Below are 23,945 nucleotides of genomic sequence, written 5' to 3'. Positions count from 1 at the left end.
ATTACTACATTTGTATTGTGCAGCACTTCGGTCTGCCAGGTGTGTTTTTAAAGTGCTATATAAATGATGATGACGATGATGCTTACGGAACAGCTGAAAGACTTTAAAACAAACCTGTTACTTTAATGATATTTCTGTGGTACTACAGAGTCCAAAAGAAGTATCGCAGTAATAATTCATCCAAATTGTAACTTTTAAATGTCATTATCAGCCCAAAGGTTCACAACCAGTTCATCCCTGATAGAATGTAAATATATACAAATCTATAAATTGTATTATGTATATAACTGTGAAACAAACATAATGGACCATTAATGTATCATAATAGTACATTTCTGAATTTGGGGTATAATTCCAGGTGGGATGAGTGTCTGTACAGCTCCTCCTGTTGATGTAAAAAAAGAAAAAAGTAAATGCCAGTTTTTTTTAGGTTTTCATGTTGATGTTGTAACACAGTAAAGAATTACTCTTACAGAAATAAATGTCATTTTTTCAACTTGCAGTTAAATTCATGTAACTTAATGCTGATGCTGTTGACGACTGGGGCTCACACGTCTTTTACTTTGTCTCCAGGACCGACTCACCATGGTTGACCCACAGGAAAATAGCCCGCAGGACATTCCTGACTATGACGGCATAGAGGATGAAGCTTTCCCCCCACTCCCACCACCACACTCCCCAGGCCGGGGAGGCCAGGAGGAAGGAGACCCTTTTGCAGATGGTAGATGCTGCTGTGCTCTTACAGGATTACTATGAGGTCTTTAAGATGTGATGATTCAGAACTTTGTATTTTAAATTCATGGTTTAATGAAGAATCATAGAAAAATAAGATTCAGGAAAAAAGGCTAATGTGGGAGAAATACAACCTCTCATAGTCCTTCCACAAAGCTTTTTGGAACAGCTTGATAATAATGAATTTGTTAGTTCAGCCTAGAATTAACAAATGCATGAACTGGTTTTTCAGCATCTCTCTGAGACTGGATGTTTCTAACAATAACAACACACATGTTTTTGTTTGCGTGAGCAAATGAAACCTATCAGATACTGTTCAAACCAGCACATTTCTTCTGTAACCTCCAGTCTATAATTTGTCTGGATTTAAAGATAAGCTTGAAGTTTGCCACGCTGCCAACAGAATGAGTTAGAAACACATCCTGTTGTCATGTGTTTTCAATGCAGGAGATGAAGGTGAGGTATCACAGCTGGCTGATGTCCCTACTGCTAAAAGGAGAGGCGTGAAGAGACCCCAACCCAAGCTGGACTCCCACAGGTAGCAAAGACATTTATATCACGACAGAGGGTTGAAATGCATTAAAATGCGCATTTAAATAGGAATTTGATGTCATCTTGTGTGAGCTGGGACACAAGGAGGCCAAAATCATTGATTGACGTGTGCAGACTGTCAGTGTTGCAGCCAGGTTGAACACGAGTCTGTGACTGCACTGGTTTTTATCACCGTTTCACTAATAATCGTGCACAGAGGCTCAGAGACACACTGACACACAGAGTTGTTGCAAATGTTTGAAAACGTAAGTTTGTGGAAAGAACTTTGCACAAAAAAAGTGATGTGATATTATCTGAGTGGCGACACCTGTCGTTTCGCAGAGTACTGCAGCGTCTTCTTACGCTTTAGCGGCGGGTACAAATGACTGCATCTGTGTGATGATGGTGCAGCTTCACTCTGCCAGTCATTTAAAGAAGAAAGACTCTAATACCATTGTTGTTTTCATCATTTGGATGGGCAAAATTCCCAGACTGAAAATTGTCAGAGCGTTGGAGACATCCCTGGATGTGTGTGAGAAAGATGTTTCCAGTCTCTGTACACCTATAGTGTGAACCTGGTTAGTATTGCCAACCATAAGTCAGGCTCGTTCCCAGTAGTCTCCCAGTGGGTGTTCCAGTGGCACTCCTCTGTTACTGTTCTGTTCACAATGTTCCTGGACAGAACTAAGTTATACTAAATCAAAGGATGTTAAATAAGCTTTTAAGTAAGAACGTCGATTATACTTAGGATAAAACTTGCAAGCTGTATTAAAGAAAAACATAGATTTTCATTTGATAAAATATTCAAATTAATTGCAACTTTGCTATAAATATATATATATATATATATATATATATATATATATATATATATATAGCAATTTTTTATTTTTAGATGGAGAAATTTGACTATTTCTCATTATACTGCCTTATGTACAAACAGGTAGGAAAAGAAAGGTTGTGGGCACCCTGAAAACCAAACACCCTACCCCCCCCCAACAAGCTACTGCCTTCTGAACATGGTACATCTGAAGGCACTGACATTTCCATTCAGAGGGTCTGTCTGTGTTGGCCCTGTGACAGGCTGGCGACCTGGCTGCTGGGATGGGCTTCAGCCATCCACGATCCTGAATTGGATAAGCCAAATACGCCTGGATGTGCTGCTAACCCTGCTTGTAATCCATTAATGGTTTAACTTAGTCTTAATATTTTTTCCCAGGCTGATATCAGATCGAGGGCTTCCAGCTCTGGGCACTCTCTTTGACAATATCCAGTTCAAAGGCAAAGGTCAAAAGTTGCCCTTTCTGTCGTGGTCAAAAATGAGTGAGGGGAACCAGAGGTTGGTTTACCAAATTAAGATGTCTTTTGTTCCAATGACTGGAAGTCATTTTTTAGTGGGAAGAAGAAGCGTCCTATCACACACAGCCCTCTTTCATATCACTACTCGCTGTTTTTGATGTTTGCCCCATTAGGCTGCAGACCTGCGGCTGCTGATGCAGAAGATGGAGAACTGGGCCCACAGGTTGTACCCCAAATTGCAATTTGAAGATTTTATTGACAAAGTGGAAAGGCTCGGCAGCAAAAAGGAAGTGCAGGTGAGAGGAAGCAGTAGAATATTTCCTGCAAGCGTGTGGGATTCCTAATGTTCAGAATTTGTAATTTTTTACTCATTCTTCTATAGACATGTCTTAAACGAATACGACTGGACATGCCCCTGACACATGAAGATTTTACAAGTACAGATGGTAAGAAGAAAAATCATTACTGATGGGGATACGGTGGACTAGGGCTGTGAGATATGACCAAAGTCTCATCTCCCGATATAAGAATTCTATCGTCCGATAACGATATAAATCACAGAAATGTAACATTTTCTGTCAATTCTGTGAATCTCGACTTGCGTGAAGTGTTTCCAGCTGCGCGTCATGTAGCTGGAGTCGAGTGTTTTAACCGATGCATGAAACGACACATTTTTAGACAGAAGTTGTAACGGCGCCGTTTTCTTTGTGAGTATTTATTACACGGCGTGCTGCGGGGGAAAGCCTGTTCTAACGTTTGAGTCTAAGGTTTATTTTTTAGCACCTGGCGGCTCTGTTTTACTTCTCATCCGTAAACACTCTGCTCTTTCACGTGATTCCGTTTATTTTGAAAAGCCTCAACAGGATCTTGAGCTTTATTCTGAAAGGTTTATGTGGAACATAAACAAGCGGACACGCGATGGTTTTACCGTCGTTGTTGCTAACGACAACGCATAAAAACAGGCGCTTGTCCGTCCGTAGTGTGGTTATATATAAGAGAAAGAGAGAACTTTACTACAGTGACATCAGAACCATGAAGAAATATTGCCGTAAACAGTTTATTTTGCGACACCACGAAACAAACGATAGCGTAAAATGAAATAGACGTTTTTGTATATATCGTTGTATCGAACAGCCCTACGGTGGATTCACACCTGCAGGTGCACATAGGAAATACTTGCCATATTCCACAGGACTTAATTATCAGCACTGCTTGAAATTGTGTTCAGGTGCTGGTGACGAAGAGGTACAACGTGAACTGGAAACATTTGGGGATCCTGATCTGTTCAGCAGAGAGAGTTTTATTAATGCTCCCCAAGGGCAGATTGCCGAAGCCCTCGCTCCCCCACCTACTCCCTCTCTGACCGAAGAGCAGCAGAAACGTATTGAGCTGAACAGACAGCGGGCCCTGGAAAAGAGGCGCGCACGCCAGCAGCAAATTGGTAAGAATGGCAAAAATGTATCATACAGCTGGGACACAATATAACAGAAATAATTAATGATTCTGCTACAAAACATCCAGCGAAGGTTCATAAGGATCATCTAGCTTCATTGGTGTATTAACTTTATATGAAAATACAAAAAGCAAAACATTGAATGTACAGTATATTGCCAAAAGTGTTTGCTCATCTGCCCCCACACTCATATGAACTCGAGTGACATCCCATTCACGACGTCCGCCTGTGCAGCTATATCAGCTTCAACTCTTCTGGGAGTGTTTATGGGAGTTTATGACCATTTGTAAGGTCAGACACTGATGTTGAAGGCCTGGCTCCAAATCTCTGCTCTCATTCATCCCAGTGGTGTTCTGGTCAGGACTCCCATGCCAGAGTTCATGTCTTTGTGGACCTTGCTTTGTGCACTGGTGCCCAGTCATGCTGGAACAGGAAGAAGCCATCCCCAAACTGTTCCCTTAAAGTCGGGAGCCAAAATGTCTTTGCATGCTGAAGCATTAAGAGTTCCTTTCACTGGAACGAAGAGACTGAGCCCAACTTCTGAAAAACAACCCCGCACCGAAATCCCCCTGCCACCAAACCTGGAGCTCTGTTGTCCTGGCAACTGCTAAGTTGACTTGTCTATCGGCTTTCCAGATTGAGAACTGTGATCCGTCGCTCCATAGACTGCATCTCTCCTGTTCTAGAGTCCAGTGGCGGCGTGCTTTACACCGCTGTGTCCCATTGCTTTGCGTTGCACTCTGTGATGTAAGGCTTGGACTACAGCTGCTCGGCCATGGAAATGGATTCCACGAAGCTCTCTGTGCACTGTTCTTTAGCTAATCTGGAGACCACGTGAAGTTTGGAGCGATGGACTCCACAGAAAATTAGCAACCTCTGTGCGCCTCAGTATCCACTGACCCCCACTCTGGGATTTTACGTGATCCACCACTTGATGGCTGAGTTGCTGTCGTTCCCAAACACTTCCACTTAGTAGCAGCAGTCTGCATGCCTAGGTGCTTGATTCTATACAGCTGTGGAAGTTACTGGATCACCTGAATTCAATGATTTGGATGATGGGTGGTGAGTGAATACTCCTTACAATATAGTGAAGTGGATCTAGTGTATATATCCACCAGAAACCCTGAAGGTCGAGTGACGAGTTCCCGTATTGCACAGTTCGTCCAAACCACCAGAGATTCCTCACATTAGTGTGGAGTTTGGTAATAAGAGGCAAAGCATGTAGAAAACATTGATTTCTTTACTGCCTGTCTGATGTCAGCTTCAATTAGGCGTAGTATTTTTGTTTTTGCCTTACACTTGTGATCCAAACTGTTTTTACTTCCTCTTTAGTTAAAGCGGAGCCAGCTGTCTGCGATCTATTGTCTACAAATCTTTAACAGTGACATTAAATCGTTCTTCAGGGTCCTCATTTACCGCAGAAATGATGTAATGTGATTTAAATGAGACCCATAGAAAAGAAAATGACCTGTTGATCGGTCTCTATTATGAGCCTTCACCCATAAAAATGTGTTTACAGTTTATAACACTAGATGGTGATATGAGACCGTTTCCATTGTATTACCCGAGCATGATTTACTCATCGACTTTAAACTTTCACATTTTAGTCATTAGTCCTCCTTAAGAGGAGCCAATCCACCCCCCCCCCCCCCCTTTTTTTTTTTCTGTCCAGTATAGAAACTAAACAGCTGACATCATTCGGGTAGTGTAGCTTCCAGAGATCTGAAGTTAACGTGAACTCTGGAGGGCAGTCAAAAGCTTAATTTTTTATAATGCAACATACTATTATTTACATACATATTATTTTAATAAGCAGTTTCAGGGTTCGTGCTGTTTTAATGAGTGTTCGATGGAAAACGACACTGAAGGAATTTGTACTCTTGAGTCACATGACAGTAAATAATTTCGAGTATGTGTACATAACACAGGCTAATGTTTAAAACTATGATTATTATTTTGCTAGCTATCAAACTATCTGGAGAAATGATTGAAATGCACTGAGTGTGATAGAGTACGGCAGTGCTAGCACAGCAGTTAGTTATGGCATGGTGATTTATGCAGTGTGCTTTAAACTTGGCTAACATTACTTAGCAGTAGCAGTAATATTAGTGACTTCACTCAAGTGAAAGCTTTAATCGTTAGTCCGACACTTAACTAGCCAACTTAAGCCTTAAAGAAAAACTGGTAAAAAGAGGGACTGATGCATGTGGGCACAAAGAAGCCATTTCTTGTGCTGCTGAAGTTCCCTGGCTTTCATTCAAAATGTGTTTATCGTGAGCACCGACACATTAAACCATTTAAAAATTATAAATGGCTTTAAGCTCACATTGATGCCTGTGGGGCTCTATCAGCCACGGAGACGACAGACACATTTTAGTGTTTTAATGAATGAATGTTTCATACTTTAAGGCTGCCTGTTTATTTAAGGGAGATGAACAATACATTATTATTTGACATAATTCTATGACAGGTGATGGACTGAATAAATAGATTTTAGGTCGATGTTTGTGCGTTTTTAAAGTCTTATATGTTGAATTGAACTGAGTGTGTCATCTGTTCAAAGCCTCCCGTCAGTGCTGTTCTCCATGCCTGTCTTACTGTACATGGTGTTATTAGCACAAACACTTTAAAGCTGATCATTTAGGACTGTAACAATAATCCAGAGAGCAATGTAGTCAAACATCTCACAGTTAGTTTTATTGGGAATGAACTTTGACCTGTTAGGCCCCCAGGGCTTTTCTGAGCTTCCTGCTCGAAAATGAAGAGGCCAAAATAAATGGAGTATTTCTCTGCAATTACAAACTCTGTGTAAACAGTCTTGGTATCAAAATAAAGCTAACGCTTGTGAGCTGTCATCAGAGGGGTAAATATTACTGCAGATGTTACTATGTCAAAGTTACTGGGACTCAAACATAGAAAAAAATGATTATTTCCCTCACCTAATTTTTAAAAGTATTTTATAGCTTATATGCTATAAAATATACTTTGGGTCACATTTAACTCCAGAAAATCATAAATCAAAATATGGATGTTACCTGTCCACAGATTCATGGTGATGTAACTGCTCTTTTAACTGTTTGGTGTTTGTAGAAATGGTTTACAGCTGAGATTCAGAGGCTTCTGTGGACACTCATGTCTGCACTTATATTTCTGACCTCGTGTTATAACCGATTAAATGTGATCTCCTCTCTTTTCCCCCATTTTTGGTGGTGTGGGTGCTTAACTAGTTAAAGTACCAAACATCTGTCTCCTGTTGTTGTGTCACGTAGGAAAGAAGCATCAATATCTGATGAGCAGACTTGTTCATTTGTGCAGATTTCTTCTTTTGTGTGGTTGTTTTTTCCAAGTGGAGATGAGCATCTCTAACAAGTTGATTTGTTCACATTTGCACATCTGCATTTTTGAGAGAAATGAGTTTTTTGAGTTTGTGCACTATATGCATATAAGACAACCATTTCCTTTTTCAGTATTTTTGTGTGGTGCATTTTTCTCTGTTTTAACAAAAGAGGAACAAAGAACATTTAAGTCAACCTAAGACGATTTGTTTTAATTTTTACATGGTCTTACTGAGGTGATGCAAAGTGGAACATGCAAACTGTTTTTTTGGTAATGTGCTGGAAAAGCTTGATAATGGACCTTGAAAGTGCTTAAAGTGCTTAAATTTGACCCTGAACAATGAGTTTGAACCCTGCAGTTTACAGTTTCATTTTTCATTATCTCAGCTTTGCCTGTCTTTTATAAATCGTAGTAGACTGAGTGTGTCTGTGTTGACTGAAACCATCACTGTTTCTAATTCTCAACCCTTTCAGGCCCTTCAGCCTCTCAGACTGCTGACATGTTAGGAGACAAACCTCCAGCTGCATCCTCACCAAATGTCATCAAAGGTTCTACTGATGGAGATGAAACTGTAGAAGATCCTGACCTCGAGCCTTCCAACAACACCTCCACGCAACAAACCAGCCCGCTTCCCCCCAAAGACTCTGAGCCCGCTGAGGCTGAGACCGGCCTCAGCCCTGAGCAACAGCTCAGCAACGACTGTGTAGAGGGGGATTAAAGTTCACGTGCAGCAGTTTCTGCTGAAAAGCTTTGGCAGTGAGCAGATTTAAAGGTTTCCCAATGTTCGTGCCTGCTCATTCGAGTAATGTTGTGCATTTCTGGTGGTTTATATCTTGAGCACATGTTCCTACTGTGACGTCAGCTTTGGGTTAGCAAAGACATTTATAATCAATGGAAATAAATGTTTTTCTTATTTTTAAAAGTCCAAATCCTAAACGTATTTACCATGTGTTGGTATCTGTTACAGAAAAATATTTGAACTGATCCACAGTTCCTGCTCTGATGCATCTTCTTTCTCCAGTTTCACTATTGGCAGAATTTTGGTTGCAAACATGTTTCTATAAAAGGCCTCTGTGTGTGTGTAGTATGTGAGCTGTCAACTGACCATCACCCTCTTCCAAGCATTAAGTGCTCGTTCAATTATGAACAGTTCTTTCTTAAGCTACTGCAGGGACATGAAACGCAACACGATGAAGTGGCTCCATCTGCGCTAATGAAAACACCATTTTTAATTACAGGCCACTGCACACATATTGAAATAGTTATGTACAGTTCATATTTCTGTTGGTAGTTCTAGAAAACGATCTTAAAATCCACAAACCAAAAAACGCTTCTGATTATTTACCAGTTCAAACAATAAAAATGTCCTTGGTGTTGGTGTCTTCTATACAGGCTCTTGATATACAAACTATAAGATAAATACATCCTAGTTTTATACATCACTTCCAACACAACCAACCTCAGGTGTATTTCATTACTCTACGGGTTTATTTTAAAGTCTGCTAATGAGTGACATGAAGTTTTATCAGTCCGGTGACCTGTCCAGGGCGTATCCTGCCTCTCACCCTATGACAGCTGGGACAGATTCCAGGACGTGCAGAAGAAAATGGACGAGTGGACGTTTTATCATCTCCAGAACAATACTCGTGCTGGGTTTTGTATGAAGTGGTCACAGGTAGTACAATATGTGTGAACTCACCAAAAATGGTTCTATAACACAAGACATTTAATTTACACAAGACATTGATCCCACCAGTGAGATATTGAGATCACTGGTGCTGAGAGAAAAGCCTTTTGTTACCAGACTTCTTTAACCTGCTGCAGTTGACTAGTTTCCTGCAGGATTGAACCACATTTGCAGTGAGTACTAGGTCTTGTCAAAGTAACTGCTGACACTTCACTGGCATTAACACGTTCCCTATCCTCCTTACAACTAAGTTTAACTTGATGTGATTTTAAAAACTAACTTTTACAAAACGTATCCACTGATTCGGTTTGACTCTGGTTTCTAAAAAGATGGCGGGACATGTTTTTACTTAATATTGTGTTTGCTTTCCTGTGACTTCACACACTCGTGTGGTTTGTCCACACACAATCTGGAGCTACAAGAATGACCTGGATGACTCAGCACGAGTGATCTTCAATGATCACCGTTCTGTTAGCGCACAGCGTGCAGTTCTCACAAGTGTCTGCTTGGAGGTAAAGCTGGGCTACAGCGTTTCTATGCTGTTGTTGCCGGGAGGCGTGAAGCCCTTTCCAGATCCATCAGAGCCAACTCTCTGATTTCTTCCAGAATAGAGTACAGACTGGGAGTTTTGCTCTGACGAAACTCTCTTTCCTCTTTGGAGAGTTTGGGGCGCCGGGCTGTCTTCTCCTGAGCCAGCGCCTCTTCATTCTGACGCACCACCTCTTTGACCAGCTGACTGCGGCCCTGAGGGCTGGGCTGCTGGGACTTGGCACTGTGGTGAGGCTTGTTGCTGATGACCTCGAGGTTTAGACGGTCAGCGTGGCAAGTTGAAGAGTGGACAGAAATACGAACCTGAAGAGAGCAGAGAACGTAAGTCACAGTATTCCTCAGTTCGATCACTACACAGTAATGGCACCTACTGAAAATAGTCTAATGGAATGCTATGCAAAGACAGGCCCACTTAAGGTTTGTGACGTAATATATAACAGCAGTCCTCTCAGCACTGTGCGCAGCGTCACAGCTAAGTAGACAGTGGTGTAGAGTGGAGAAGTTTCCGACTGTGCCACAATTTTGTTCATAAATAGGATAAATTGGATACGTATGTTACACACACGTATCCAATGTAACAAACGTTCATCCATCCGTACACGAACTTTCTTTACTGTGCTTTCTAACATTCACACGACGTGGAGACTGGAGCAGAGGGGGAGAAAAACATTCATTAACACTGTGACCTCGGTCAAGTGTCACAGTGAGGTTGTTGTTTTGTTGATTTGTTTGTTGAATATCATCATCATCTCTTTGTTTGATATGATCATAGCTTGACAGCAGTCAATGCTGTGGTGGACAACTTGTGTTTGGGCTAATGTTTCTTTCTATCTTGTTTTGGCCACATGTGTCATCCATCATCATCCATCAGTAAGCTATGTTGTTAGCATTGCCTTTGCCCTTTGACATTTATGACCCCAGGATAAGTCCATGAAAGAAAGAAAAGATGTTGATAACAGTGGAAGCAGCAGTACTCTGTCACTTTTTCATGTCTTAAAGCCAAAGATGTGAGAATAACACACCGTTACTTCAGTTTCTTTTTGTTAGCTAACCTTAGGGTAATGTTTCCTGCTCTTTTTGCTTAAATCACATGCACTTATTCCTCACAATCATCGTGTGTAACATGCCTGAACTTAATATAACTTGACGCCAGTGATGGGCAGCAACGCATAATTAGATTACTTTTTTCAAGTAACGAGTAAAGTAAGGGATTACTGTTGCAAAAAAGGTAATTAGATTACTGTTACTGTCCCGTAAACACGCTGCTCTACTGTGTTACTAAACCGTGAGTTTGTTTGCAAGAGTGTCTCATGACAATGACATAAGTGCATGCGACGTTTGTGGTAACAAACGTGTGCAGAGCAACAATGGATCATTTATCGAGTGCGAGAGAGAGAGTGCGACCGTGCAGCGTTTAAAGGCGTTTATGTGAAAACAATTACCGCCCACTGTCATTTTTTATCTCCCTTTACAAAAAGGTTTGTGTAGAAACGCCACAAACTGGAAGCATTACATTTCTTGTCTTGGAGGAGAGCCTCCCCCCCCCCACACTTATGTTTTTGTTTTCATATAATATTTAAAAACAATAAACTGAATAACTTTAAATGATTTATTTTCAGGAATCATTTTCGTCTCATTCATCTTACTGACGTTTTGTTACCTTGAGATTAGCTAACAAAGCAGCAACCACACAACACTTTATCACAACAAGATCATAAAACGTCTCTTAATGTTGGACCACAAAAGATCCAGTAGTCGTATGAACCTGTGATTCATATACACTCATGCATATATATTTGGAATCGTCGCCTTTAGGCGCTGCATTGCTGGAAACCTTCTAAAATGATTGATTAGCGTTTTCTGTGACTTACGGTGATGTGGTCAAACAGTTTGAAGGTGGAGGTGCCACAGCTGGAGGTGGTGGTAATGCGGTCCGGGTATTTTCGCACAGTGCCACCCTGCCAATCACAGCTGCCGTCCTGTCCCGCTACCACCACCAGGCCCTCTTTGTTCTTCAGATACACAGGCCCCCTCACACCATACCTGTGAACAACATGGCTGTGGTCAGAGGCAGCCTTACTTACTCAGTGATATTACTCAACCTGCTTTGCGCCCTGTGATTTTAATCATTACATGGATTCTACAGCCTTCTCAAAATGACCACAGGTTACATTTTAATAAACTGTTAATATTGCATATCCCTGTAACACCACAAGCATGGAGAACACTGATGTTATTAAATTACACTTTCCTTGCAATAAACAAGCAGCAACCTCCAGAGGTTAGCTAAGCTAACGTAGAAGTGCCACAAACACAAGGCTGGCTCCAAAGCACCGTCCCTCCCCACAGACTCAACTTCAGCAATGCAATTAACTTATTTAAAGCCTGGTAGAGAAAAGATTCGGGGTTTTAGCCGATTTTCCCTGCTCACAATAAATGTTTAAGGAATTAGTTTAGTAAATTTATACAATTTAAAACTCATTTTGAGGTTTTTTAAGAGAAAATAAAACTAGCGTGTATACTGTTAAATATACATTGATTAGCGTGCAATTACATCTTCCAACAAATTCATTCATTGTCATAAACTTTGAATTCGTCTATTAAAAATACACGAGTGGTTGGCCGTCTGTGAGCTGCTGTACAGCTCCATTAAACAAAGGAAAAGAAGAAGACTGCAGAACAAAACACAGGACTGAAGGTTCTTACTCTGGGATAAACACCAAGACACCGTTGTCTCGAATGGAGTAGACAACAGCGTCAGCCACACAGCACGGGTCTGTCTGAGGGTCTCGTTCTCTGAAAAACAGACACTGAAACAGTGCTGTGGATCGCATTTGGGCTGCCTGTGCTGCCTGCAAATGAAACACAGACGTCAGCACAGCTTCTGTTAATAGAGTAAGAGGTGAATCATTGAAAAACACAAACAATAAAACACCCCTGACCCTGTTCTTGCTGTTGACATGGTGAGCCATTTCCTCCACTTCTTTGTTACTGGCTGGTGCTTTACCAGATACAACGCCCCTCTGCATGTGCAGGGCTGCGGTAAGAAGGCGGTGCACGACAATGTCTGCGTACCGACGGATGGGTGAGGTAAAGTGTGTGTAGCGATCCAGAGCCAGACCTACGACAACGAAGCAAATATCAGCACGTTAGCCTTCTTTCTAGTTCTCAGTCGAATAATTCTTCACAAGCAACAGACGTTGGACAAGTGTGTGCAGACGTGTGATGGATGGACTGACCCACAGTCACACTGAAACTCTAGTGCAGCCAATAAAAGCTGTGCAGCGGTATCGTACCATAATGGTAGTATTGGTCTTGAGGATGAGCACCAGTGGAGAAGTACAGAGCCTGTGACATAGCAGTGGTGGCCATCATTCTGAACAACCTGTTCACCAAGGGGTCCTGTGGGTCCACAGCTCGGTCCAGTGAGGCAGCTAAAGCCTTGTTGGACCTGAAGGAACAGAGCCAGAAACCAGGGATGAGTGAGGCCTCTCATCTCAGCAGTCAGTGACACAAAGCTACTTGCATCACCATGTCTCTTGTCCTGGGACCGGTTCTGCTGTTGGTTTAACCCCCCCCCCCCCACAATCCTCCAACCGCACATTCATATTTTGTTTTCAAACTCCATTGCAGTTCATTCCACGCCTCAGATCCTCAGACCTTTTGTAAACAGTTAAACAAATAAAAGTTAACTGTAATAGATTACAGGTTGTAATTAAATAAATCACTGCCTCTTTTAAAAAACAGAAAAACAAACCATCTTTAATTATTTGAGTTGTTTGTTTTGTTCCCGTGTGAGAATATTCAACACTGCTCTCTGTGCAAAACGGGTTTAAAAGCATAAACAGCTGTGGGATCCTGTTTGTCCGGGATTTGAACCGGGGAACAAACTGCGGCAGGATCAGCGTTGTGCCGAGGTCGGCATCGCCGACAGCATGTGTTCCCCCTGCGTGGCGAGCGTTCGCTGGGCACGGAGTGTGGATCCAGGTTACGCCGCCTCCATTACAAACAGTCAGACGTGGAAGTAGTGATGTTTTAGTTTTGTAAAAAAGTGAAACCTGAGTGTCGTTACATTACCATTCAGTTTAAGGGTTACAACAGAAAATGAAATATTTATTGTCCTCTCGTGGTATCAGACGGGATTATTTTAACAAACGAAGGACATTTTGCCTGATAATTATATTTATCCTGTAACTTTACTGTGTAAAGAGCTAAAACCTCCAAAGTTTCAGGAGTAGTTAGTCGTTATAAGAAGTGTTTGTGAACTGAAAATCAAGAATGTGGGATCCTGTTTGTCCGTGATTTGGACAGCCCAGCGTGTGCTCCCGACGCAGGGGAAACTAATTCTGTCGGGGAGACCGACCTTGCCACGACAGCTGTTGTGAAGCTGAAGCCAAAGGCAAGATATGCTTCATCATATGTTCTAGTCTTTGGTTTGGAAGCATATTTGGCTTCAACCTCAACCTGAGCTGAAGGAACATGTCTTCTTCTTGTCTGACTGCTCATGTGACACCTGAGTGTGTCCCCGTGTTATCAAACATTTCAGGTTCACACACTTGTGTGTCTGAACATGATGTGCGTTGGACTACAATATGCATTTCCTCAGTTTCTATACTGAACAGTCAAAAACATTACCTGGTGTCAATGGTGAAACCTTTGGCCTTTGCAGTGTCCACCAGCTGGTTGAATAGCTCCTGTTGTGGTGGTGGGTGACACCTTAGAAGGGCCTGGTTGGGGAAAGCTTCCTGGATCTTGCGGGCCACCCAGTGGTTGGCGTAAATCATGCACTCTGCCACGGTCTCATGGACCTCCAGGGGCTGACGAGGGACCAGGGCCGTAATGTTCCTCTCCTCATCCAGCTGGGCACCCACCTGAAAAGGGAAAATGCTTCTAACGTGACTTCAATGAAAAAGAATATGAAAATGCATCAGTGGGCCACATTTTACTACAGTTTACTTTAACTCAGTTGAACATGCACCATTCCACCGGAACAAATGCTGCACGGAGAACCAAATGTGAATGAATCTCAACCTGAAAACAGTCTACTGTCTTTCCTACGTTCAGCTCTCTATCATACCAGTAAGAACACATATCCCTAACAGGCACACAGCTCTGCTCATGGGCACAGAAACTCCACCGATCTGCTGTTCATGCTTTTTGTTTATAGTGGACAGCCAATCAGAGTTTAAGTTAGCTCAAAGGAAATGTGCCTTAAAGAGAGAACAAAACTTTTCTCAGACTAAGGATGAACTGAGGGGACCCAAAGCACTTCAGCAGGAACCAAAAGAAGCCAGAAAGTTTGGATTTGAACACAGTTTTGGCCGTTTTATATAATAGATCAAGATGAAACATCTGTTGTCCTTATCCTTCAGGACAACAGATGTTTCACCAGCGGTCAATAATCCAGCTTTGTCAAGATAAGAACTTGATTTTTGGGTGGCAGCTCAATCATTAAACACACTTTTAGAAATATATTGGTTTTTCCACTATCCCAGAAGCAACCCGAGAGAATCATTTTTACTTCATATCAATATTCTGTGTGCGTACAGCCATAACAGGAATGCAATAACTGAATAATAAATAAATCCAAGACATCCTATTAGAGAGCATCTTATAGAACAACAGGAATTGTCCATATGAGGTTTTAACAGATGGCCGACCAGCCGCTGTAGATAAATGGCTGTGATCTAATGTGAAAACTGTCAGTGGTTTCACAGTGGAGTGCTTGGTTTCTTTATTCCAATATTCTCACTGAAATGACTTTCTGATAAAATGTTTTCTGCTGAGGAACGTGTTCTGCTTAGACGCCTGATTTTAAAAATAACGTCTCTATTAGACCGTACTATAATTTATTATCGATGAAAAGAAATATATGGTATCCATCTGTAATTCTGTAAATAACACAGCAAAAAACCAAACTAAACATAAAGACCTGGAAGACTCCTGCGTCTAAATTCATTCAGTTATTGTACTGAGTCCTGAACATGTTAGAAATATGGTATCTAAGCAGATTCTTACTCTGGATGGCATTACCTTGGCCTCCAGTAACGCTGTGAGGAACCTTGGAGTCATGTTTGACCAGGACATGTCCTTCAATGCACATATTAAACAAATATGTAAGACTGCGTTCTTCCATTTGTGCAACATCTCTAAAGTTAGAAATATCCTGTCTCAGAGTGACGCTGAAAAACTAGTTCATGCATTTATTACTTCCAGGCTGGACGACTGTAATTCATTATTATCAGGATGTCCAAAAAACTCGCTGAAAAGCCTTCAGCTGATCCAAAATGCTGCAGCAAGAGTCCTGACAGGGACTAGAAAGAGAGAGCAGATTCCCTTCATTGGCTTCCTGTTAAATCCAGAATTCAAAATCCTGCTCCTCACATACAAGGTCTTAAATAATCAGGCCCCATCTTATCTTAATGACCTTGTAGTACCATATCACCCTATTAGAGCACTTCGCTCTCGCTCTGCAGGCCTACTTGTTGTTCCTAGAGTATTTAAAAGTAGAATGGGAGGCAGAGCCTTCAGTTTTCAGGCCCCTCTTCTGTGGAACCAGCTTCCAGTTTGGATTCAGGAGACAGACACTATCTCTACTTTTAAGATTAGGCTTCAAACTTTCCTTTTTGCTAAAGCATATAGTTAGGGCTGGACCAGGTGACCCTGAATCCTCCCTTAGTTATGCTGCAATAGACCGTGGCAGCTGGGGGATTCTCATGATGACGCCGAACATCATCATCACCTCTTTGTCATCATTATCACTGACTACATGTTTATAGACCAATCTCCATTTAATCATTAGTTATCATTAATCCCTGGCCCTTTTCCACAGGTGTCTTTTGACCTGATTTCCTCCCCTCGGCTGTATGAAGTGTTTCGGGGTGACTGATACTGAATTTTCTAACCATGATGTCATCTGACAAAATGACCAAACACAGAGGTTAAGTCAAACTTTCACTTAGACAGAAGCTTAGAAGGGAGAATCTTCTGCAGCTGAAATGTGCGAGAAAGATAGTGGTTCCAGTTTTTAATGTGCAGAATGGATTTCTCTCCACTGAAGCTATGTGCACGGTTTACTTTGTTTGATTCACTTCAGATTCATTGAATCATTTTGTGTCGTATGTTAGACGTCAGTAGTGACGATGTGTTAGGGTTAGACACTCAGCTATAACATGCTTACGCTTTCAATTAAGAACATGAACCTTAAATGTTTGCAGTCTTTATTTATATAGTCTTACTGTTAAGTACACACATTACCAAAACACACAAAATACTCTATGAAGATACAAGAAACCAATCATACCTCCACTCCTTCCAGCTCCAGCGCTCCTCCTCTGTCCCTCTTTGCCCGAAGATGTCTGGCTACATGTGTGAGCATCTCAAGTGCCTCAGTGAGTTGAGCTAGCTTAGAACCCTTTTCCTGAGGACCCAGGTTGGCCAGTTCCGCTACCTCAACCTGTTCTCCGTTGAGGAGCGCCTGAGCCAGCTCGTAGTGGAGCTGATAGGAGGAGCGGATGAGTGTACGACCATACCAGACCTCTTGGACTTCAAGGGATTCTGCGTCAAGCTCCCAAAGCACGCTCATTGCATACCTGAATTTGAAAGTGTCAGTTACACAACTAGCATGCATTTTAAGCATATGAAAATGAAACGTGTGATGGGAAGTCTACTAACCTGTCAGCACCTCCCAGCAGTGAGCAAAGGTCTGCGCTGAGAATAGCAGGCAGCATGTCGTACCTGCGGTCTGCCAGGTAGTAGGTTGTAGCCCTTAAGAAGTGACATAATAAATATAAAAAGGCAATGAGATCAAAGCAGCAGCTTTATCATCTTCTTTCTAATCAAAAGTGAGACATAATTTGAAAATAAGTACTAAATATTCAGAGTTTGTTCCACCTTTGTCATTTTCATCCTTCTGTTTATTAATAAGTCAGGAAGGATGAAATAAATAAGCAAAATGTTTTTCTTATGATTTAATAAATATTCCCCATTTTCTGAAATAGAATTTAAGGCTTCAAACCACAATCATGAGATTTTAATTTACTTCTTTAAAGTGTGGAGGCGAGCTGGACAGGTGGGTGATCTGCACGCTGCTTTGTGGACAGCTATGAAATGTAAAATGGAATTTTAGAGTAAGTCAGAGAGAAAGCAGAGGACCAAAACTACATTAAAAATCACAACATAAAAAATATATAGTAAGATTTCAGTATTATTTTATAAGTGCACGTTGTTAACAGTCTACACGGAGTTTCTCTCCTCACTCGGCTCTCAATCATCTTCTGTACATGCTGCTGCTGCTGCTGCTGCTGCCTTTAAAAAACGACATGCACTTCATGGACCTTCTTACTAATTTATCTGCAGACTACACTTTATCAGATACATTTTATTAGCACTGGGTTAGACACTTCTGCCTTCTGAACACTCCTTTCTTCACTTCCAAGACTCAACAAGGTGCTGAAAGAATTCCGTAGAGATTTTGGATTATAGCGAGATTACACCGAGATGACAGCAGAATGCATTTGCTGCAGATTTGTCGGCCGTTCAGCTGTGACACAAATTTTTTTGGGCTGCTTCCCTGTCACATGGTGTCATCGCTGCATGTTCCCAGGAAGGAAAATTTGTGGAGATCAAGTGCAAGCATTACTTTTGCAGCCCCGACCTTCACTTCATTTACTGCAGATATTTTAAACTCAGTTTTATTCATTTGTACAATACAGCACAAAATAAATAAATCAGAACATGTGCATATATCTGGACATAAACACAGATGAATATCTTCTTGTTCTATTACTGTGGTTCAACTGTCTTGTATCATCATCCTCTTTATTAATAAGATGCACTGAAAGCCAATTATAGACAAACCATTAACATCAGGTACTCAAGGTCACATGCCATCATGTGACCTCCGGTGTTTTCCTGACACCCGTAACTGTACAAAGGGGATCTGAAAACAAATGATGTGTGACACACTGTTCTTTACTTCTACCACTCAGTAGAATAAAACTAATTTAGTTGGAAGCGGACTCATTTTTCCTTTTTTTGCTGCATGACCTTCTGGTTGAATGTTGTGTACAAGTATGGCTGCCATGTCCCGTAGTAATATATGTTTATGAAGGCCACAGTGAAAACCACTCAGGCTTTCCCACAGCGGAAACATTCCCCTGTCCTGTTAATGGCATCGTACTCAAAATGAGCACAAGTTCTTCGTAACAACATGGACCACTGTGTTCTGTGTGTAGCAGTTCTCTACTGTGAGAACCCCAACCACCTTTTAGCACGACCAGCATTCGTCCATTCGCACACATATTCATACAGCGCGTTAGTCTATACCTTTAAGCATTTTCTCTCACATGCACACTCACACTAACGGATGCATCCAGGGAAATTTGGGGGTTAAGTATTTTGTGCAAGGTGACTTTAACATGAAGCCCGAAGGCATCAGGGATTGAACCAACAATGTGCTGACCATTGGTTCAATTCCTGGTGCCAGTGATACTTTCAAAGCCATCATGGACCCTGTGAAGTCCTTCTACATGTGATTAAATGATAGACATTTAAGGCTTAATGCTTCACATCAGACACGAGCCTTATTTAAGGTGGCCCTCTGTGTTATTTATAATTGCGCTACAAGGCATGCTGCTGATGCAACATTAATTCAGGCAACAACTTTCTTGCCTCTTTGTACTTCTGAAAGTTCCTCTGAACACTTATGCAAGATGCTGTAATTTTCTTTTATCCTTTTATATCCCACCTACTCTACCCAACCACTCCAACCAGTTCCTCACCTTGAACGTGCCTCCAAGTCTGTGAGCGAACCCTCTTTGACAAAGTGAGTGACATCAGCAATGTGAACTCCCAGCTCCAGCCTTCTGTTGGGGAGCTTGTGTACAGACAGCGTGTCGTCTACATCTTCACAGCCGCGTGGATCGATGCTGAACACCAGGCGACTGTCCCTAAGATCCCGCCGCTCTGCCACCTCAGAGGGGTCTACCGTCCACGGCTTCTCCAGAGAGTTGACCGGCATCTCTCTCAGCTGATGGCAGACGGACAGGCACAGCTAAACAGCCGCATAGTCTTTTGAACTTTTCACATTTTGTTATGATTCTATACAAAACATTAATAATAATAATAATAATAATACATTTTATTAAGCGCCTTTCAAAACACTCAAGGACACTTTACACAAAGACAAAGCAAAACAGTGTTTCACTTTCAGTTGCTCCCTTGTCACAAGGGGTCACCACACCTGATAGCTCAGCATCTTTTGATACGGCAGAGTTTTATACCAGATGCCCTTCCAGGCACAACCCTGATTTGTATCTCCGGTTGCAATCGAACCAGTGACATTTTGCCTGCAAGCCAGTGTGTAAACCACTGATGAAAAAAGGAAAGAATGAACTATTCCACATATTTAATGATTCTTTAATATTTTGTTGATTTGATAATAATAATAATAATAATAATGGATTGGATTTATATAGCGCTTTCCAAGGCACCCAAAGCGCTTTACAATGCCACTATTCATTCACTCTCACATTCACACACTGGTGGAGGCAGCTACAGTTGTAGCCACAGCTGCCCTGGGGCAGACTGACAGAAGCGAGGCTGCCATATCGCACCATCGGCCCCTCTGGACAACAATAGCTATATTGCAATCTTTAAAACCTTTGGTTACTATGGTAACTCTCTGATAACCAAGCACTCTCTGATGTGACCAATCACAGAAGCTCTACTGCCACCCCCTTTATAACATAAAAAGTTATGAATGATGTTCCAGTCTATGATAGTGGACTCATCTGTGCTTGTCCTTTGTTACAGCCCATTGCAACCCTTACACTCCTTACAGTGGAAATGCAGTTGTCTTCAGGTGTTGCCTAGGTTTAACTGCCGATTGTCTACACCTGGTGAGGTGTGGCTAAAGGCGTTCCTGAAGTGGTCTAGTCCAATCACCTTCTCCAGGCCAATCAGCATTCATGCTGTGTCCTCGGTTATTCTTCCTTGTACACGCCTCATCTCATCACTCATGCTCCATTCAACCATTCCACCACCAGCTTCCAGGCTCTCGGGGCTCCTGCTCTAATCCTTTTCACAGACGGGGTTCTGTTCCGCTGAGATAGGCCATCTGAGTCTAACGGCAAATCACCTGTTTAAATTCTGTTCATCAGTAAATCAATTTCATTCTTTCAAATAACCTCTCCTTATTAAAATATCTGTACTGTATTTAGTGATGAACAATTGTTAAACTCTGGTGTTTGCTCCCATAATTTCCCTTTTATTTTGACGCTCTCTGCTCTTTCCTCTTTCACCTGATCTCTGACTGCGATTGTTTGGAGGTGAAAACCAAACATCACCTGGGTTTCAGAAAACCAGAGTTACCCTGGTAAGCAACCATTCTCTGTATCTCACTATGGGAGATATAATCTACTTCCAGGTTGTAAGTTCTTTATCCTTAACAAGGTATGGAGCAGGGTAAGCCCACACTAAGGACTGAGTGTGCCAGTGAGGATGCAATAATATCAAAAACGCATAACCTAACAAATGTAATAGATGGTCCTCTGGTGAACTGTGAAGGTCACACTCTCAGTAGCCTTCAACAGCCACACAGACAGATACACTCAACAAAACAGGAACACACAGATGCTTCAATCTATGCAAAGGAGTGCAAGACACAGAAAAGCGCTATATATGGCTACATTTTCAGCAATTTACCGTTTAAAAGTGGGCCCTGCATAAACAGGATGTGGACCAATTGGTGCATTCCCAAAGTAAATGTGATACGAAAGAGTAGCTAAATGCAGTTTAATAAATGGAAAATAATCCTCTCTTATTTAGCTAATCCTGAAGGAAACATAACACATGTGGAACAGAGTTAGGAATGGGTACCGGCAATGTTCCCTCGAAGCTGTGTGTGTGCACAATTGCGCACTGCTGGCACGGTCTCTGCGCACAGAAAATCTGCGTTGCGCACAAAAAAAAAAAATCTAACCTGAATTGAAATTAAAATCAATACTTTAACAAGTCTGTTTTGCAGTGTTAGTCAGTGACTGGCTGCTCCCGTATGGGATCCAGCCAGTAATGCGATTCACATTCGTATATACGCAGCTAATCAATGTCGTTGACAGGCTCTGACAGCGTCCTTATGTGCCGACACCGGTGTTTTAGCGAGCAAAGCGGCGTGGCGACGTTTAGTGTGTGTCAGAACAATGAGGCGACTGCTGAGTGTTACAGGTGTTACAGCAGTGACACATCTGCTGCTGTCAGGCCTGCAGGTATCAGGCTGTTGTTCTCCTTCATCTCATAGTTGACAGAAATTATTTTTGGAGTGGCACAAATAATTTGTGTGGCATCAGATTTGATGCAATTTGATGATTGTTCTCTAAATAATTTAAAATGTTTATTTAAAAAAACGCCTTGGCTGCATTTTTAGGTAAACAGCTGCAAAAAACTTTGTTTGCATAACTCAGTTACTTTTTTGAAGAAGTAACTATATAATTAATTACCCAACATTGGTCATTATTTACTGTATTTTGCAGACAGAGTTACAGACTCTCTCCCAGACCACAGACTCATAATACAAGTCAGAGCTTTATGAAAAAAAAAACAAAAGAAACTTGTGTTTTCAAAATTGGAGTTCAAGTTATTTTTACTTCCAATAGTGTTAACATGCTACACAGGTCATGAACAAGATTTTTTTGTTTTGTTTTTTTAAATTTTCATTGTAAGTGGGCTAAAATAGTTAATTAAAAGTAGTCTAACATAAATGTAAATGCTGTAATTTTATTATTTTAATAAACCATGTAACTTGCATGGATTCAATGCTGGCGTCACCACAGTGCACACGTCTGCTGTTGCTCACAGTGGTCCAAGGGATCGCTCAGGGAGTTTCTGTGTTCGCTCAGACACATGAAAAATTAGAGGGAACATTGGGTGCGGGTATACCGGATACGGGTGGCTTTTTTTTTTCTTGAGATGTCATACACTTTGGATTCTAGCCAATCATTTTACGTTTCCGAGGATAGTAGGCGGGTCCAGGTACGTATGTTCTTTGAGAGCAGAGCTACAGATTAAATGTCCAAGGCAAAGCGGTCAAAAGTCTGGCTGTACTTCACAGCAAAATATGCAAACTCAGCAGCAACAAGTGCTTTAAGGTGATACTGTGATACTGTGCAAAGGAAGTAACACCTCGAATCCAATGAAACACCTGGCAACGCTATAGCGTTTTTTTAAAAGCAGAGAAATGCGCCGTATTTGATAGCTTGCTGCGAGACTTCACACCGAGCACATCTGCTGCGGGTGGGTTGCCTGTTATTGGACCTGGAGTTAGCAACATCCCCCAAAAACCCGAAGAGGAGAGTCCTGGCCCCTAGCCCTGCCAGTGTAGCAGACGGATGATGATGCAGCAGCAACCGTTCTTCTCTGCGTGAGGAGCTTAATGTTGTTCGTGTGTAATTTACGTTGAGTAGGCTAACCACGTTATTACATTAATGCATGTAAGGTGAACTAGCAAACACCGTCGTAGTTACATGCGACTGTCTTCTTGTTTGATAGAGTGATACCATACATGCCCTGTAGCTGCAGAAAAAGCTAACACCGTTATCTTTTTACAAAAAAAACAAACAGCTAAACATGTTTTCCATTATTCACCGGTTCCAAACAAAGTAGGTATGTTGTATCAAAAGAAAAGGCTAACTTGGTTATCATTTTGCAGAAAAAAGAGACTGCTAAAAATAAAAACATAAGAGGTTTTTGGACAAAGTTTGTGTTCTCCATTCTTTAAGCAATTCAATTCAATTCAATTTTATTTATATAGCACCAAATCACAACAAAAGTCGCCTCAAGGCGCTTCATAGATACAGAGAAAAACCCAACAATCATATGACCCCCTATGAGCAGCACTTTGGCAACAGTGGGAAGGAAAAACTCCTGTTTAACAGGAAGAAACCTCCAGCAGAACCAGGCTCAGGGAGGGGCGGGGCCATCTGCTGCGACCGGTTGGGGTGAGAGAAGGAAGCAACGGTTAGAGCACCATTTAAGCACCCGCACAGTTTCAAAAGTACCGGTATCGGATAAAACCTAAACGATACCCATCCCTAAACAGAGTATAGATAAGGAATCTCTCAAATACTTCATAAAATGAGCATGTAGAAAGTGATCTAGCATTCTGAATGTTCACAATGACTCTCAGAGAGAGACCTGCTTCATTTTAAATCAGCCACTCGTGTGCCACGCCCAGAGTGCTGACCATTTGGGATGTGGAAGAAAAAAATCACGCCAAGTCAATGTTCAAAGGCAATGGTCATGGCCAGTAGTGGAACAGAAAAGCTAGTTCTGCCATCAATGGCCTGATGGGCCAGTATGGGA

The 23,945-nt window shown here is 41.7% G+C and overlaps 2 protein-coding genes and 1 pseudogene across 4 annotated transcripts in view; 2 read left to right on the top strand and 1 right to left on the bottom strand.

The window, feature by feature from the left end:
* Positions 1–23,945, top strand: part of LOC146661737 (uncharacterized) — a 275,594-nt gene that overhangs the window by 52,359 nt on the left and 199,290 nt on the right. The gene's annotated exons all lie outside the window — the stretch shown is intronic.
* LOC146661760 (TIMELESS-interacting protein-like) lies at positions 574–8,280 on the top strand (annotated as a pseudogene).
* LOC146661759 (DIS3-like exonuclease 1) overlaps positions 8,724–23,945 on the bottom strand; it is a 27,828-nt gene continuing 12,606 nt past the window's right edge. For 2 of the 3 annotated variants that reach the window (XM_085418254.1, XM_085418255.1), the window contains 9 exons: positions 19,370–19,617; positions 17,262–17,354; positions 16,891–17,179; positions 14,223–14,458; positions 12,884–13,038; positions 12,530–12,708; positions 12,294–12,439; positions 11,459–11,630; positions 8,724–9,890 (listed from right to left, as the gene is read on the bottom strand). In XM_085418254.1, coding sequence (XP_085274380.1) covers positions 9,573–9,890; positions 11,459–11,630; positions 12,294–12,439; positions 12,530–12,708; positions 12,884–13,038; positions 14,223–14,458; positions 16,891–17,179; positions 17,262–17,354; positions 19,370–19,617 — 1,836 coding nt within the window. In that variant the 3' untranslated portion in view covers positions 8,724–9,572. The remainder of the gene's footprint in view (positions 9,891–11,458; positions 11,631–12,293; positions 12,440–12,529; positions 12,709–12,883; positions 13,039–14,222; positions 14,459–16,890; positions 17,180–17,261; positions 17,355–19,369; positions 19,618–23,945) is intronic. The other variant, XM_085418256.1, reaches the window with a different exon arrangement.

The sequence above is a fragment of the Rhamphochromis longiceps genome, linkage group LG9, assembly GCF_057381845.1.
Source record: "Rhamphochromis longiceps isolate RC_006_pf linkage group LG9, R_longiceps_female_GT1.1, whole genome shotgun sequence".
Classification (NCBI taxonomy): domain Eukaryota; kingdom Metazoa; phylum Chordata; class Actinopteri; order Cichliformes; family Cichlidae; genus Rhamphochromis; species Rhamphochromis longiceps.
Note: the sequence above shows the minus strand (reverse complement) of the source record. Positions and strands in the feature narration are given on the sequence as shown.